At 48.6% G+C, this 14984-nt stretch overlaps 7 protein-coding genes across 8 annotated transcripts; 4 read left to right on the top strand and 3 right to left on the bottom strand.

Annotated features, from left to right (window-relative positions):
• Nucleotides 1-1386: 1386 nt before the first annotated feature.
• FVEG_05514 (hypothetical protein) lies at nucleotides 1387-1770 on the top strand (the record flags this gene model as incomplete). Its single annotated transcript, XM_018893750.1, has 1 exon — nucleotides 1387-1770. One exon carries the CDS (start codon nucleotides 1387-1389, stop codon nucleotides 1768-1770), a length of 384 nt encoding a protein of 127 aa, XP_018750654.1.
• Nucleotides 1771-2639: 869 nt separating this feature from the next.
• On the bottom strand, nucleotides 2640-5501 carry FVEG_05515 (hypothetical protein). Of its 2 annotated transcripts, none has more exons than XM_018893752.1 (6): nucleotides 4173-5501; nucleotides 3907-4120; nucleotides 3725-3811; nucleotides 3517-3672; nucleotides 3401-3466; nucleotides 2640-3339 (listed from the first exon to the last, which is right to left on the bottom strand). In XM_018893752.1, the coding sequence occupies exons 1-6, from the start codon at nucleotides 5109-5111 to the stop codon at nucleotides 2786-2788; spliced, it is 2016 nt and encodes a 671-aa protein (XP_018750656.1). In that variant the 5' UTR covers nucleotides 5112-5501; the 3' UTR covers nucleotides 2640-2785. The 2 variants fall into 2 exon arrangements, with proteins under 2 accessions (XP_018750656.1, XP_018750655.1); XM_018893751.1 differs by having other exon boundaries at nucleotides 3725-3814.
• An 805-nt stretch (nucleotides 5502-6306) lies between these two features.
• On the bottom strand, nucleotides 6307-7938 carry FVEG_15662 (hypothetical protein; the record flags this gene model as incomplete). Its single annotated transcript, XM_018904853.1, has 1 exon — nucleotides 6307-7938. One exon carries the CDS (start codon nucleotides 7936-7938, stop codon nucleotides 6307-6309), a length of 1632 nt encoding a protein of 543 aa, XP_018750657.1.
• Nucleotides 7939-8923: 985 nt separating this feature from the next.
• FVEG_05516 (hypothetical protein) lies at nucleotides 8924-10075 on the top strand. Its single transcript, XM_018893753.1, has 2 exons — nucleotides 8924-9379; nucleotides 9435-10075. Exons 1-2 carry the CDS (start codon nucleotides 9052-9054, stop codon nucleotides 9821-9823), a joined length of 717 nt encoding a protein of 238 aa, XP_018750658.1. The 5' UTR covers nucleotides 8924-9051; the 3' UTR covers nucleotides 9824-10075.
• A 329-nt stretch (nucleotides 10076-10404) lies between these two features.
• On the bottom strand, nucleotides 10405-10660 carry FVEG_15663 (hypothetical protein; the record flags this gene model as incomplete). Its single annotated transcript, XM_018904854.1, has 1 exon — nucleotides 10405-10660. One exon carries the CDS (start codon nucleotides 10658-10660, stop codon nucleotides 10409-10411), a length of 252 nt encoding a protein of 83 aa, XP_018750659.1. The 3' UTR covers nucleotides 10405-10408.
• A 2464-nt stretch (nucleotides 10661-13124) lies between these two features.
• FVEG_05517 (ATP adenylyltransferase) lies at nucleotides 13125-14231 on the top strand (the record flags this gene model as incomplete). The annotated part of the gene is made up of 2 exons (XM_018893754.1): nucleotides 13125-13253; nucleotides 13332-14231. The coding sequence occupies 2 exons, from the start codon at nucleotides 13125-13127 to the stop codon at nucleotides 14229-14231; spliced, it is 1029 nt and encodes a 342-aa protein (XP_018750660.1).
• Nucleotides 14232-14482: 251 nt separating this feature from the next.
• Nucleotides 14483-14805, top strand: FVEG_15664 (hypothetical protein; the record flags this gene model as incomplete). The annotated part of the gene is made up of 2 exons (XM_018904855.1): nucleotides 14483-14513; nucleotides 14576-14805. 2 exons carry the CDS (start codon nucleotides 14483-14485, stop codon nucleotides 14803-14805), a joined length of 261 nt encoding a protein of 86 aa, XP_018750661.1.
• Between the last annotated feature and the right edge of the window lie 179 nt (nucleotides 14806-14984).

Consider the following 14984-nt stretch of genomic DNA (forward strand, 5'->3'; position numbering starts at 1 on the left):
AGGTAGGTAAGCTTGGCTGTTCAGGGTTGGAGGCTTAGGTAATTTGGGCTATCACTCATCTGCTTCGGTGGCTCACATTAGACACGCAACCTGGTTTCACATAACCTTGGTGTTTGTCACAAGATATCTTTCCTATTTTGCTGAAATAACAGGAATGTAAAACTAATGTGATTCATTTTACACTTTACGAACTCGAAGCTGCCATTGGGTGACAGTCCTGCGTTTAACCGCCGTGACAATCTGGAAGCGCTCCTCCTGCTTGCAGAGAAACTTCGAGGTCGACCATGTACCTGCGATGAGTCCAAGGTTCCCAAGAGCGGTAGCTTGAACTGGGTTATATTCCTCACGTTCGATGATGAGGTTGAATGGGTGTTGCGATCACCGCGCTACGATACCAATATGTTCTCAGATGAAACCGCCTCTAAGATACTCGTTAGTGAAGCGAGTACTTTGAGGTACCTGGAAACTCATTGTCAAATTCCTGTTCCCAAAGTCTACTCATATAGGTACAATACACCCAAGCCTGATCAATAGAGCTTTCATAATGATAGAAAATGAAGTGGCACTCATGAAAACGATATCGGGATACCGTATATTCTTCAGAGCAAAGCTTCTGGTCGTTCTTTGTCAGATTATCGCTGGACCGAGTCTTCAATCCAGCCCCCCAATATCAAGCATCCTATATTACGGCTCTCGCTTTCAGACTCAGACCGAGAAAGGTTAATGAATCAGCTTGGTACCATCATGTCTCATCTTTCACAGATCCCCTTTGATAAGATCGGGTCGCTGTGTGAACACGATAACGGTGGCTTTTCCGTTGGTGAATGCCTCTCACCTGTTCTCACCTGACAATCAAGGGACACCCTAGAAACACATGTCGAACGAGGATCCTTTGCTAAAGAAAGTTCCTGCCTTCGGTCTTTGATATCAGCACTTACCTCTCATGCAGAGGAGCTCCCACTAAAGCCTTACCTATTCTTCTCGCCACTACCAAAACCAGCCGATTATCCATCATGGGATAGCTTCAAGGCAGCTACGGATAGAAGGGGTGATTTCGTTGTTGTTGGTGACAAACTAGAGGGTAGCAAGAATCGACTGGACTACTGCATCGTAGGTCAGATACTGGAGGAAATGTTGCCACTAGTGGTGTCGAATGATTCGACTGGCTTCACCTTATCACATCCCGACCTTCACACTGGAAACATATTCGTCGATGATGACCTAAACATCACATGCATTATTGATTGGGGCTCTGCAACAATAGGTCCAAGCTCCGAGTTACTGGCGACTCCAGGGCTAGCAGGTCCTTCGAAGCAAACTTCACCAGCCCTCACATCTGCCTATTAGGCTGGCTTTTCTCGAGGTCCACTGAAAATCAGCCGAGATATGTGGGAGAGAGGTGAGATGATATGGTGTCTTTCTCGTTTAGTGCGTCTTCTGTCTGGTCAAGATCTTCTCTTGTTCCAAAGATTGTACGATCTTGTTTACAAGGCCAAGGCCGAGGGTACACCGGACTCGAAAGACTATGGTCGGCTGTTTTATCAGCGGGCGATGACCCAGGCTAATGAGGAGCTTCTCTCTAGGTTGAGAGAAGATGACTTGCCTGATGAAGATGTCAAGGAACGAGAGAAGGAGGTCTTCTCTAGTGACAAATCTGACAGGCTGGCTGTGGCGAGGAAGTTGACGCTCATGTCTGAGATGAACCCTGGATTTGTTGGAGATAGGCGATTGTGGTTCTGGATTGAAGAGGCTTTGAAGGATTCTGTGTAAAGCTACTGCCCAAGTTACTCTGTATTGTAAGAAGCCGGTATCTTAATGTCACACCTAGAAAGTTCAGTTTGATTGTATGTATGATATAGAATCTATGTCAGAGTTCAGCCGGAGACTGCAGGAGGCCCGCCTAGTCCAAAACCCCCCCTTTATGAAGAGGAAATGGAAAACAAACATATCTATCATCTGCTGTGCTGCCTATTCTTGATTATCCTCTTCGTCCCATTACCCTAAAATTCCATCCCTGTGTATATTATATTGGCTCTCTGGTTTTTTTTTATGAACGTTCTGTAGATTGTGATTGATCTCGTTTACATCAAAAGGCCGTTAGATAAATATCTTTTTTTTAACTAGATGATCGATATTGAAAACACTCGGAACTAACAAAGAAAGCTACAGAATTCCACCAAAAACAACAAGATATGACAAGGCGCGTCGGCGAGACGTCATATAGTAAGACTCAAAAGCAAACAAAAGATCCAAACCATAACTCAGATAAATACCATTCTGCCCTCGAGGAGGATGGAAGCTTGTTCCAGGTAACCTGTTATCGGAGCCGTACAAGTTCTGCCCTCACCTGAACGACTTCTCCGGTTGGTCGTTTTTAGTGTTGGTGACAAGAACTTAACAGGTCGCTTTTCATAGACTTCCTATTTGCTAGTAAACTACAGGTCCCGTTTTATCCGGATGGCGATACGCTCTCCCTAGAATAATCTCCTCCATTGGTGTTCAGAGGCGGCGCATTTTGTCCCCTCCCCACCTGACCCGGTGAAACTGGCTGTGTAAGTGTTGGTCGCCTGAGTGTTGGGTTGTCTCAATGTTGGTCCTCCAATAGCACCCGAAGCGGTTCGAACGGTGAGCGCTTAGAAGGGCCGTTTTACGAAGCGCTGGATGTGACCTACTGTGAACTTTAATATTGTGACTTTATTGTTCGGCCAAAGGATCTATTCATAGCGATATTGAACCGCTCTACGATGTGAACCAAGACGTGCCGATCTCTGCTCTTGGGGCTTAGTCACCACGACCCTCCTGCTAGCCCTTTCTTGATCCTCAGAACCGTGCTGATATGACCTATAGCCAGTTGAGTCTTCTCATGCGTTGCAAGGAGTCTTGCCGTCTTGACCACATTCTTTATCTGCCTCCCATTAAGCTCGACACCAGCTAGCTCGTCCAGCTCATCTTTGGAAAGACTACTCCCATCGTTGCTACTATTCACAAATGTCTTCCAGATGTGTAGTCTACTCGTGTAATCCAGATTGGGATAGTGAATAGTGAGATGAATTCGAGACTCAAAGGCCGGATCAAAGGCCGAGACTCGGTTGGTCGTCAGAAACATGACACCCTCAAAGTATTCGAGAAGTCGGAGGAAAATCGAGACGAGTTTGTTTCGTTTGATATCCGAGGTAGTTCGACATTCAAGAAAGACATCGCACTCGTCAAGCAGGAGGACTGCTCCCCATCTTGTTGAGAGCTCGAGAGCACAGTCTAGCTTCTGCTCAACTTCTTGTGCAACATCACCCAATTCGGCAGCACTCATATTGTAAAGTGGCCTTTGCATGATCTCGGAAACTAAGAGGAAGAAACAGCATTAGCAATGTGTAGCCAACTTTCAGGGTATCGTAGTAATTACCAGATTCTGCTGTAAGGGTTTTCCCAGTTCCTGGCTCTCCGCTCAGAAGCATGATTATTCCCCGTCCTGCATTTGATCAGTCAAATTCAATCATGATTTCATTTTGCTTGCCTTACCTTTTCCTTTGATCACATCATCAAAGTTGTCTAAGCCAGACATCTGAGCACCAACAAATGCCTGGATAATTCGTTTGTAATCATGCGGCAGCACTAGTTGATCAAAGGCAGTCGAGCTCCATACCACATCTTTGACAAGCTCAATATCGAATAATCCTAAGCTTCAGGTAAGCAGAGAGGATTGGGAATATGCCTTGGTTCAACTTACCCCATTCTTTAGTTTTCAAACAAAATCCTTTCACGACGTTCGTACAGAGTGCATACTGGTTTTCGGAGAGTCCCTTTCTGGATAGATCTTCTGAGACGATTAGCTTATGTTGATCAACTTAGCAAAGCCCCTAGATCCTGGTGCAAGAGGCCTTCAAGTCACCTTGAGGTTAGAATACATACTTGAAGTCTTTGAGCCATTGCTCAGAACTCTTGTGGCGTATGGTCTTGTTGGTACAGGTTTATGAGCGAGAGAATCGACTGATTCATCATGGCTTAGCTCATTACCACGAAACACAAAGCTTTTCGAAGACTCAAGTGGCTGAAGTAGACCAGTCGTGCCACGATTGAACCATAAGAATGTTCTGCAGTCTATGATGATCCGCTCCTCTGTCACCTACACAATTATCAGAAGGCCGAAGAAGGAATTCACGGAGCTTATGACATACATGACGCTGCTTTGGGACCCCTGAAGCCGTGTGAGACAAACTATACATACCAGAATACATTTTGTGGTTGATCCCTTGCAAGCTCTCAAATAGTCGACCACGCTGGACGAGTCGTTCCCTGACTTGATCAAAATCGGGGCACAGACGCGCCGGGATAACCGCTAGCTCCAAGATTGGCATGACGTTCTCAAAAGGTAATATGGTCAAGCTTGTTTCTGTGTACCCGAAGGTATCTCCATCGGTGTCGATAAACCGCACGCTGAGCACGTATGCCACCGTTCCTTCTGGTGTCTTGGAATAATTACCAGTGAGCAACTTGAACAGCCTATCACGACCTTCGATCTTAGTGTAGACTTCGACGTCAGGCTCAAAAAGTGTCCACACATAATCAAACGATATAACGCCATTATCGAGAAGATCCGTGGCTTGTTCGATACGCGGCTTGATCTCGGCATGAATGATATCTGCCAGAAGCTTGTAATGCAAACACTCCTCAGAGGCTTCGGTTGAATCTTTCCTTGGGTCTGCTTGATTAAATTCCTCCCATCTATAGAAAAACTCTCGAAAAGGCGCATGGAATTCGAGCTTCTTGAGGTTGGTGTTGATACCCTTGTAACCCTTGAAAACCGGACCGAGAATCTTTTTGAGCAGTGGACTCTGCACTGTGATAGAATGCAGGGAGAGAACTGACTCATCAATTTCACCATGTTCCTTCTCGCGACGGACAATGAGCGCGTATTTGGCTGAAGCTTGAGATGATCTTCCATCGACTCCGATTTCCTCGTCCGTCCACTCCTGCCAAGGGTCCCAACTGCTTTTCCGGTAGATATCTTTAGTCTCCGCAGCCATGCCCACCTCTGTCATGTTATTTGAGACGTTTTGTTTATGATGGTTGTTTTGATTATGCTCATCCGAGCGCGTAAACCAAGGACTGCCCATGTTGTTGGCCCACGGTAGGAATGACAAAGAACCGGTATCAAGCGTCTCCCAATGAATACAGTTGGTCGACCGAGGTCCAGAGAGTTTTGACTTTTCAGACCGAAGGGAATTACCCGCGGTTGACGTTTAGTTTGAGCACACGGCACAGAGTCCCCTCTGATCGAGCCAGGAGTAAGAAAAGCGCACTACGCAGCAGTATGTGAAGGCTTGTCTCAATAAAGCGACAAACTGCCCACCCTCCCTGCAGGTAAGTGATCTGACCGGTGATTGAACATGCGTGTATACAGCTCATACGAACAAAGACAGCTGAAAGGGAGCTTGGAGCCCAACATCTGATTGGCGATCTGCAGGTGCCCAAAGAAGGATGCCAATCATGACTCAATGAAGAAGCGTCATTTAAAAGCAGGCCAAGCTATCGATTTCTGATATTGCGTGGCCCCGCTCACCCCGTCCTATCAAAAAAGGGGGTTGTAGAGTTTGTTCAGCTCGGATTGTAGCTCATACTTAACATATCATGCTGTAAAATGACGAAGCGCAGGCCTCAATCTCTGCTGTCAGGCCTGCATTGCCGCACTGCTGCATAAGCTCAGTTTGGACCGTGAACAGCCATTTAGGGCTTTCCGGACCTCACGGGAATTACGACAGGGACGAAGCCGTGCTGTAGAACCAGAAATGGCTTAGGGGCGGAACCAATCCGAGAAAGTGACAGCTTTTTGGGTTGATCATCGTCAGGGATCACAGATGCCATGTACCCTGTTCTCCCGTATCATGATAATGCTGACACGCTCTCTTTGCGCAATAAATTGAGATTGCTAAGCCAAGCAGCATTAACCGTCTTTGCATGTCTAAAAAATGCTGCCTTATCAAACCTGACCACTGGTTTTGTCAGTGTATTTAGCGTGGCGTTGCTGAGCTCACCATGCTGATAACATTTCTTCCACTCCTGTGTATAAAAACCTATGAGTCTTAATAATACAAATATTAACATTAAACTCAAAGACATATACAGACCCAGTTAAATATGTGCTTATCTATCTACTATCTGGTCATACAAAAACATAAGCGTCTGCCTTTCGAATTAAGCCTTTGATCTGCACCTTTTCCGAGAAGATGGTGTTTTTAATGGCGAGCTTTGTGAATATAGTTGCATTGGCTATCTGCGCTACCCAGGGAAATCACTGGCCAGCTACGCTCCTCAAGCTTTGGATGGTGCCAGGCGCGGAGAATCTACGATAACATTGATGACAGTAGGTCCATCTCTCGCCAATGCTCCCGTAAGAGCTTTTCGCAGCCCCTCCTCGTCCATAACTGTACATCCGTCACATCCAACCGCCAGTGCCAATAGCTCAAAATCTGTATGAGGAATGCAAAATGAAGGCGGAACATCACCCCACATTTGGGGCACTTGATCAAACATACCATACCGGCTTCCACTCATGACTAACCAGATAGCCTTCGATCCATATAGAACAGCAGTACCGACCTCTGACTGCATCAGCATTGCTGCATCACTAACAATGGCCACCGCGTGTTTGTCCCCAAGGCCCATGCCGACAACACCGCAGACAGCGTGGCCCATGGGAGAGGAATCCAGGTTTGATCGGTAGAGCCCATGTTTGGAGAATTTCAGGTAATGTGCTGTCCAGTAGAGGTTTGCGGCATCAGAGATGATCGAACATCCGCATGCATTGACGGCGAAACTTTGAACAACAGACATGACTGTTACTGGGTGGATCCGTCCTTTAGATGCAGCTGGAACCGGTTGGATAATGGTATTTCGATTGTGCGGATACGGAATTTTTCCCGCCGTATATTTTACCTCCAACACGGCTTTAAGAAAGAGACTGATTTCAGCTTCAATGATTTTCGAACTCTTGGGCATGTTTCGTTTGACCTCGGAAGTTTCCAAGCCAACACAGTAGCAATCCGTATTGGCCCATTTCTCCTGAATAAACATGGAACTAAGCTCAGCTGCCTTAGATCCAAGAAGAAGGACCCCTTTCGGCCCCTCGGTTCTCATAATGTGATTCGCCGATTCCCCTAAACCAGTTGTACCTTGATACAAAAAATGGTTCTCTGGGAAAATCCCCTTTGCACGGGGCGTAGCGATAACCGGAAGAGCGTATCGTTCCGCAAGCTGTCGGACAAGAGCGGAGGCACCACGGCAACCGTAACCGATCCAAAGTAGACAGCTCTTGTTTTTAAACCTCTCAGCAACCTCCTGGCAGATAACAAGGGCTTCCTTGGATAAAGAGGGGGATGTCAAAGGTTCGAATTGCGGACGTAGTTGCAGAGGTGGTATGAGGGCTTTGCTTCTCGCGCCAGTCAAGAAAACCCCCAAGACCCCCCCGAGAGGATCACGTTTGACCCGAATCAAGGTTTTTAGTAGTCGCTCTACATCCAATTCGTCTCTGATGATCACCCGGTGGCTGAGTGCACTATGGACCGTTGTTCCAGTCAGCCCCTCCACATCCATTGGAAAAGTCTCCTGGACAGGGCGACGACCTGTTCGATCGGTCTCCTCACTCGTCAACCCTGCAATAAAGACAATGCGGGCTCCATCTTGACGAGCACAACGGAGTCCAGTGATGGCATTCGTGATTCCTGGCCCGCTCGTTACGAAAACAATGGCGAATTTGCCGGTCTGTATAGAATACTCTGCTGCGGCAAATGCCGCCCCGGATTCATGGCGAAACTGGTAAACTGTGATAGTTCGAGAATGTAGGGCTTTCCAAATGTGATGGATATTGGCCCCAAAGACGCCGAAGGCTTTGTCACAACCAAAGGTGGACAAGGCCTGAACGATTGCATCCGCATAGGTCTGCATGGTGGAATGTATGTTGGTGAGGTGACAGAATTGGGTGTTTTGGGGTGGAAACTAAGATTGAAGACTTGTGGTCTTACACTTGCCTGCCATTCTTCCGGCAGCTGGTGGTAGTTGGTATATACAGAAGGTAATATGGGCGACATATGGGCAACACTTGCTGCACTACCTACCTAAGGTAAGGTAGTGTAGGATGACTAGCTGTAGTAAATTTCAGGTACAACTGGGGATCAGACTTTCCATCCAGAACCAAGATCTAACATGAGTTGCTTGAGCAATCTCCCGCCTTGGAAGGAGTTGAAAGTTCTAGCACCACGATACGCAATATCAGGGCTCTGATAAGTTGGCATAGCCTTTGTATGTTTCAACATCCGGCCACAGAGACGGCAATGGTAGAAGTCCCAGTTCACCTGTTTCGACCATACGGGTTAACTTAGTTTCTCGGAAAGGAGACGAAAATAGCATTGCGTTCGCCCAACTTGTGTCCTTCACTTCTCATCTGCAATTCTAGTCCATTGGAGTGGCGAGTTGGTCTTATTTGTCTTCGAAACAGCCACCGATAGTCACAGTATATTCCACGCCGTAAAGTTCAAAGGGATTTTCCATAATATCAAATCTTGTCACTGCCCGGAGACAGTCACCTCAAACTTGGTTATTAGTGTAGAGTCAGCAAAATGTCGAAAATTTCAGATTCTTTCAGCGTCGCCAGGTATCGGACACTGTAATTTGATCCAATGGTTGATCAATAGGTTCAATGTTTGCTTCTGTTTGGTGATTGAATAAAGAACAAATGTGGTGTTGGAGAATCAGTAAGTGGAGAGGCCTCAGCGAGACTGAGGCAGAGACAGAGGCAGAGACAGGGGTGTCGCATCCGTGGAAGCCGCGGAAAGCGCCAAGATCTGGAATACGAAGGCAACAAGGCATCAACCACGCATTAAACACTTTTACTGACACGACAACAACTCATCAGAAATTGCGCTTTTTACGCTACAAACAATGACATTAAAAACATGGCATTAATTGCACATTCCCTAAAACTATATCAATAGCCCACAATTGCTGTGTTGAGTGCCATCACATATCACTTCCCAACTTCAAAACCAAATATCTTCGACAATGGAACCCAACAAAGCGGCTCTTAGGATTGTTCGAATAAGCTTTCGTGAGCAACTCGAAGAGCTTGTGGACTTTATTTGCGATGCATTCATGGAAGACGACCTATTCTGCGCCATGGTCCCTGGACGCCATGAACATCCCGAAGCAGCTCGAAGCATGTGGCGCACGACCCTCGTCGAGGAGTACGGGAGGAAAGGCTCTGTGCTTCTCGCTGCTATTCGTCAGGGAGAGAATGGGGAGCAAGGCGAATTTGTTGCCTGTGCAGTTTGGTGTCGTTGTGGAAAGAGTGATCTCGCTCGGAGCTGGCAGGGAGATAACTGGAACAAGCGTGAGTCAGCATCGGATCCCTAAGAATGGGAGTATTTATAACCATTTGCCAATAGGAATTGCCAGACTTGAAGCTGCGTGGACCATGTTCTATAGCTTCTCCCTTCGACAAGCAGGTCCCGGTATTGCACTAGACGCCTGCATCGCAGCAGGAGCAGCTGCAGAGCAAGCCTACAAGTTCTACCCCGATGAACGCTGGCGTCTTGGCCTCCTAGCCACCTCACCTAAATGCCAAAGAACCGGCATCGGAAAGCGTCTTGTGCAGTGGGGTCTTGACCGCTGTGAAGAGGAGGGAGTCCCAGCGACGCTCGAGTCCAGTGTGTCAGGACGACCCCTCTACGAAAAGATGGGCTTTAGAGAGGTGGGCACTGTGAGCTTCTACGAAGGAAAGTGGTCCATGCCTGCCATGCTCAGACCTGTGGAGGAGGACAAGAAGACAGTTTAGAAGGTAGCTTTGTCAGATTCAATGGCTGAAGGCATGGTTTGAAGCAAATGGGATTGGTAGTTGCGGGCAAGGGCGTATGCTTGAGATGTATGATAGACGGCATGGAGTTTCATTCTTGATTATTTGCAAATTCTTGATTCATTTGCTACCTACACTACTAAACTCATTATGGTGGAAATGAGGGGTTGGCTCGGCGTCTTGCAGATGACGAGCATCAGGCGTAGAATGCTGGCTGAACTGAACTGAAGGGCGATTATAGAGAAAGAAACTTGATTGATCGTGCCTTGGAAGGATTGCATGTGAAGAAGTGGCTTTAACTACTCAGAGAGGTTCATTATGTTGATTCTGTGTTAGGCTATCTTCGCAAACGAGGCCCCCGACTGCAAGGTCAGACTCGCCGTTGAACCATCAAGACTTCACTTGGGCAAACATGGTGTTCAAAAATATGGACAAGTCAAAAGTTTATATGATTGATTGAGTTCAGCTACTTGCGTGAGTGTAATGATGTTTTCCCTTCCGATACCACTAGCAAGATACTTTGATCCGAAATTCCCTGAAAGTCCACGGTGGGCGTTGTTGAGAGTGTTATTTTGAGTTGATAGACCTGAAAGCTGATGCTTGCATCACGCGCACTTCGGGAGGTGAGGTCGACAGGATCATCCTGCTGCGAAACTGGTTCTTGCCACGGTGCACTGCCTTGGTTGACTGGCGGGGTCTAACCGTGTCCATGGTCTTGGACGTCACCTTATCCATGAATATATGCATTGGCTCTTCCACATCACACACCATGGTCTCAGCACAGCGCATCGCATCGCCGTCAAATGTTGGGGGAGACATGGTTATGACGACAAATAGTGATGAAGAGGGAAAGGAGCGGAGGTAGAAGATTGTGGAAGATGTCAACAGAAAGCAGGGGTGCTTAGTCGTCGACCTCCACGAAACTGCACGCTCCGGCTTGACAGCGTACTGGGGATGCCTGTGTTTACGCAGCCCGGTCCATGGTAACACATTCCACGAAGGCGTCCATGGTCTTGGACGTTTCCCTGTCCGTGATTATGTGAATGGGCTCTCCAACACCTGGTAACATGCAGCTGTTGCGATCAATAAAGGCCTCAGTCTCTCACCCTGAAATCGGTTTGTCCGGAGCTAGAGAAGTCCTCATACTTCTCGACCACTCTGAAAGACTTTGGCTCGTTCCGCCGACTTGCAGTCTTCTTCGGCTCCCTCTCCGACTCTCTGCGCCCCTTTGCCTCCTTTAGTTAGATAAAGTCTGCATAAGCCTCGCCTTGGCTTATGAGTTCCTCTGACGTGAAGTCGAGCTGAGACTCGAAACTGGCAAGCCTCCTGCTCAACGACGTCCAACATCGCTTCCCGACGAGTGGGAGCTGTCACCCGACGCAAGTGATGCGCGGGGGGGTTGTGGTCCCAATCTTGCATTTGACGCCCCGATCGGGCCACCTTGAAGATGAACCACTTCTCGGTCGCCGTAATACCTTAAGACGATTATGTGCACATAATCGGCGAGTGGTAGCTATCACCCGACGCAGGTAAAGCGCGGGGGGTTGAGGTTCACCTCCTGCGTGCAGCAAATGATGGCAACGCAAGGAGGGCACAGTCCCAGGTCCGGGTCTGAGGGTCACCCACCGTCAAGTATGACGTGGGGAGAGGGGGGGAGGAAGGTCACCGCTGTGATATTATCTGCGGGGTGGTTCTGCGTCTGGACCAATTATCTGTCAGCTTCTGTGTGATAGTCAAAGGGCCGCGGGATGTAATTACCTCTTGCTTCGCGTGGAGAATGACAAGTGTTGTTTGATAAGGTGAGGTGCATCGAACTGGGCCTCCAGGGTGAGGTAAGGGAGCGTTATGGCATGGTGCGATGTGCTTTGCTGGTCAAGGATTTACCGACTGAAGTAACGGAAGTGACTTGGGGAAAGATAGTTTGTTTGTTTGTAGAAAGGTGAAGGCTGCAAGTTCAGCTCTGATAAGAAGGGGGTAACTTCCGACACTCTTGCGAGGATTCTTTGTTGATGGAGCCATATGCTTCTCATCGTGCTTTGTGTTTGGAAGAAATGGGCAATAAAATTCGCCAAGTTGAGCGATGTGCTATCAACCTTTAAGGCAAAGTACGTGGGATGGGAGCCTGTGGCAGGGGCAAGGAAGATGAGGAAATGAAGAGAGGTTTCGTTGGTCAAAGCGAGTCTTTTGCTCGTGACATGAGTGGAGGTATTGGTGGCTCTAGTGCAAAAGGAATATTCTTGCAAGAGTTTGTTTGTTTCTATGATGCTTGTTAGTTTGGAAGACAAAGACGCGCAGTGATGTCGAGTTTGTTGTCAACTGTTTGTAGGATTGGGAGGTAACGACGAATATGAGATTTGTACTTACGTGGGGGGCTCACATGGCCGCTATGTATGAGAGTGTGGTGGAGTTGACGTTTGATGTGTCTCTAGTGGGAGAAGATGGTGTTTTGTGAATAGTAGCTTTCTGGTCGAGCGCTTGATATACGCAGGGGACGAAGGGAGGGGGTAGATGTGAAAGGCAGCGTGCTTCAAGGCATGAGAGTGGTGAGATCGGCTATGAAGGTAAAGAGAAGTCATCAAGACGCGTTTGGTTCTGGTACTTCATTGTATCTGGAGAAGGGATTGCCTAACGCATGAAGAGGGAGAAGCGAGAGGTGGAGGAAGAGAGGAAGGAAGAGGAGAGGAGATGAGGGGGAGGGGGAATTTCATCTCCGATACTCGCACTCCTCAGTTTTGTGGGAGCTTCAAATGGAAGGAAGGTGTGGGAAGATGATAGAAGAAGCTAGGCAGTAACTTGCTCATAGACAACGCGTTGCTAGGGGAAATCAGGAGTGTCTCATCCGGCCAGAGAGAGGCGGGAACTCGGTCTTTTCTGATGCGGTTTTGAAGATATGAAGATTCAGACACAAGGAATGAAAATCAAACGAAAAAGTGCACCTATTCATGAATGTGCATTGAAAAAAGAAGCCATGCCGAAAGTGACTTTGGGGTTGGGGGTGGATGTCTAAGGAGGATGACGGGACGCTACAGGGAGCTCACACAGAATTATGGGACCACGACAGGGGGAGAGGGGCAAGGCACACACTCTTGGACCAACCAGAGTGAGCCCTAACTTGCCGAGCTCACCCCACGGATCTCACCAAGACATGGGTAGCTCGACTTCCAGGTTTTGGGAGCTTCCCTTCCACCCATTTCACTCACTCATTATTTTCTCCTCCTCCTCCTCTCCTCACACACCTTCACACATCTTCTCCATCTTCTCCAACTTCACTACGTCTTCAGCCATGCCTCGTATCAAAGCTCCCTCAAACCTCCCTGAGCTTGTCAAATCCACATTCACAAAGGCTCGCTCCGAGGGTGATTTGCATTATTTCCCCACTCAAGTCGCCATCCTCAATGTTGATTCCATCCCCGTAAGTGTCATCCTATCTTTGCTCACGAGATGAATGAGCATCGTAACCCCAGAGAATCACTGCTAACACGAAAACCAGTTCCAACTCCGCTTCTCGCCCTCTTTGGCAAACAAACCAAAGGCGCCGTCAAAGGACCTCACCAAACCCCAAAAGCCCTTTGACCCTTTTGAGAACCCATCTCCCGCTCTCAAGGTCACAGATCTTGGGCCCTCCCACTATCTCGTGCTGAACAAGTTTGCTGTTGTTCCCGAGCACTTCATTCTTGCCACGACAGAGTTCAAAGCCCAAACTCATGTCCTCGAAGAGTCTGACCTCGAGGCCACACTCGCCTGTATTGAGGCATATGAAACTGCCAGAAGAACCCAAGCAGAGCAAGGCCACCGCGATGGCACACTCGGCGGCGGTGATGGCCTCTTTGCCTTTTTCAACTGCGGTGACCACTCCGGTGCAAGCCAACCTCATCGTCACATCCAACTCCTCCCCATCTCCAGAATGAAAGATGGCTTCGAGGCTGACACTCCTTGGTCTGTCCTCGCTGATCAACTCAAAGCCAAGATCGCTCCGTTTGCTACATTTGCCGAAGACATCAAGCTTGGCATGTCTGGAGCAGACTTGCACTCAACTTATCTCCGACTCTACCGCAAAGCCTGTCGGGCCGTTGCTCTCTACACCAAAGACCCCCTCCACACTGAAGAAGCACCCGCTGAGGGTCCCACAAGAATCAGTTACAACATGGCCATGACCAAAGACACACTTGTTGTCTGCCCCCGCCTGGCAGAGGGCGTCAAGCTCCAAAGCCAGGACGGTGATATACTTGGTACCGTCTCTCTCAACGGCACCCTTCTTGCCGGTACAGCACTGGTCAAGAACGAGTTGGAGTGGGAAGCTCTCAAGAAAGATCCCGAGACGCTACGCAACGTCCTACAAGATATCGGAGTGCCAACCACATTGGATATTGGCGGAACACTTCGCTTGTAGTTTTCTACAAGCCCGCAGCCTACAAATCCTCACGGGTTAAGGTGTGCGCTGTCAGCTTCGGCTGTCAGCTATCCCTACTCAAAACAGCACTTCTCAAAAGGTCCTCCGAAGAAGAGAAGCCTTTCCATTCGGGCCAGTCATCCACAGAGCCCATCTGCTGGCGGTCCAGGCAAGCCCGGATTGCACCTACACATCATTGTGGCGGTGGCCGATACGGCGGAGAACGCGAGAGCCGACGCACCGGCAGCAACATGGAACCCATCGGAGGCCCCACGAGCTCTGGTAGCGCTTCGAGCGGACATGCCTGACTGGACTGATCACTCCCGACTTTCGGACTCCCACAGAATCGACCCTGACGACAGTGGAAGAATCGCCTGCTAAGAAGAAGATCGAAGACCGACCGGGCCTGGAGCCTGCAAAGTTGTACAGAGGGACACGCAGTGGAAAGGCTGCCGAGGAGCTTGGCATTCGCCTTGCGGAACTGCATGACTTCCTTGTCACCCTCGAGGACAACGCTTTCATGACCCAGCTTTCTGGGATGTCTGCTCCCCAACAAATCTGGGATGTGAGCTAGATGTGTTATTTGCAGTTGAGGCCTGTGGCTGAGAGCTTATAATCACCACACAGAACCTGGTGCACCAGCGCACGGGAGCCGACATCAAATTCGACCAAGACAAACCAGCCCACTAACCAGCCTCCACAACCAGCTCCCCAGCAAATCTCTTCTAGGGACGACCAATCCCGGGGGCGGTC

The sequence above is a fragment of the Fusarium verticillioides genome, chromosome 3, assembly GCF_000149555.1.
Source record: "Fusarium verticillioides 7600 chromosome 3, whole genome shotgun sequence".
NCBI lineage: Eukaryota > Fungi > Ascomycota > Sordariomycetes > Hypocreales > Nectriaceae > Fusarium > Fusarium verticillioides.

Excerpts from the sequence above, each read along its gene's own strand:
- FVEG_05515 (XM_018893751.1), bottom strand. The coding sequence starts at position 5,111 with ATGGGCAGTCCTTGGTTTACGCGCTCGGATGAGCATAATCAAAACAAC. Across the intron at positions 3,467-3,516 it reads TGATGTGATCAAAGGAAAAG|GACGGGGAATAATCATGCTT; the intron begins GTAAGGCAAGCA and ends GATCAAATGCAG. Across the intron at positions 3,340-3,400 it reads AACCCTTACAGCAGAATCTG|TTTCCGAGATCATGCAAAGG; the intron begins GTAATTACTACG and ends TCTTCCTCTTAG.
- FVEG_05516 (XM_018893753.1), top strand. The coding sequence starts at position 9,052 with ATGGAACCCAACAAAGCGGCTCTTAGGATTGTTCGAATAAGCTTTCGT. Across the intron at positions 9,380-9,434 it reads GGGAGATAACTGGAACAAGC|GAATTGCCAGACTTGAAGCT; the intron begins GTGAGTCAGCAT and ends ATTTGCCAATAG.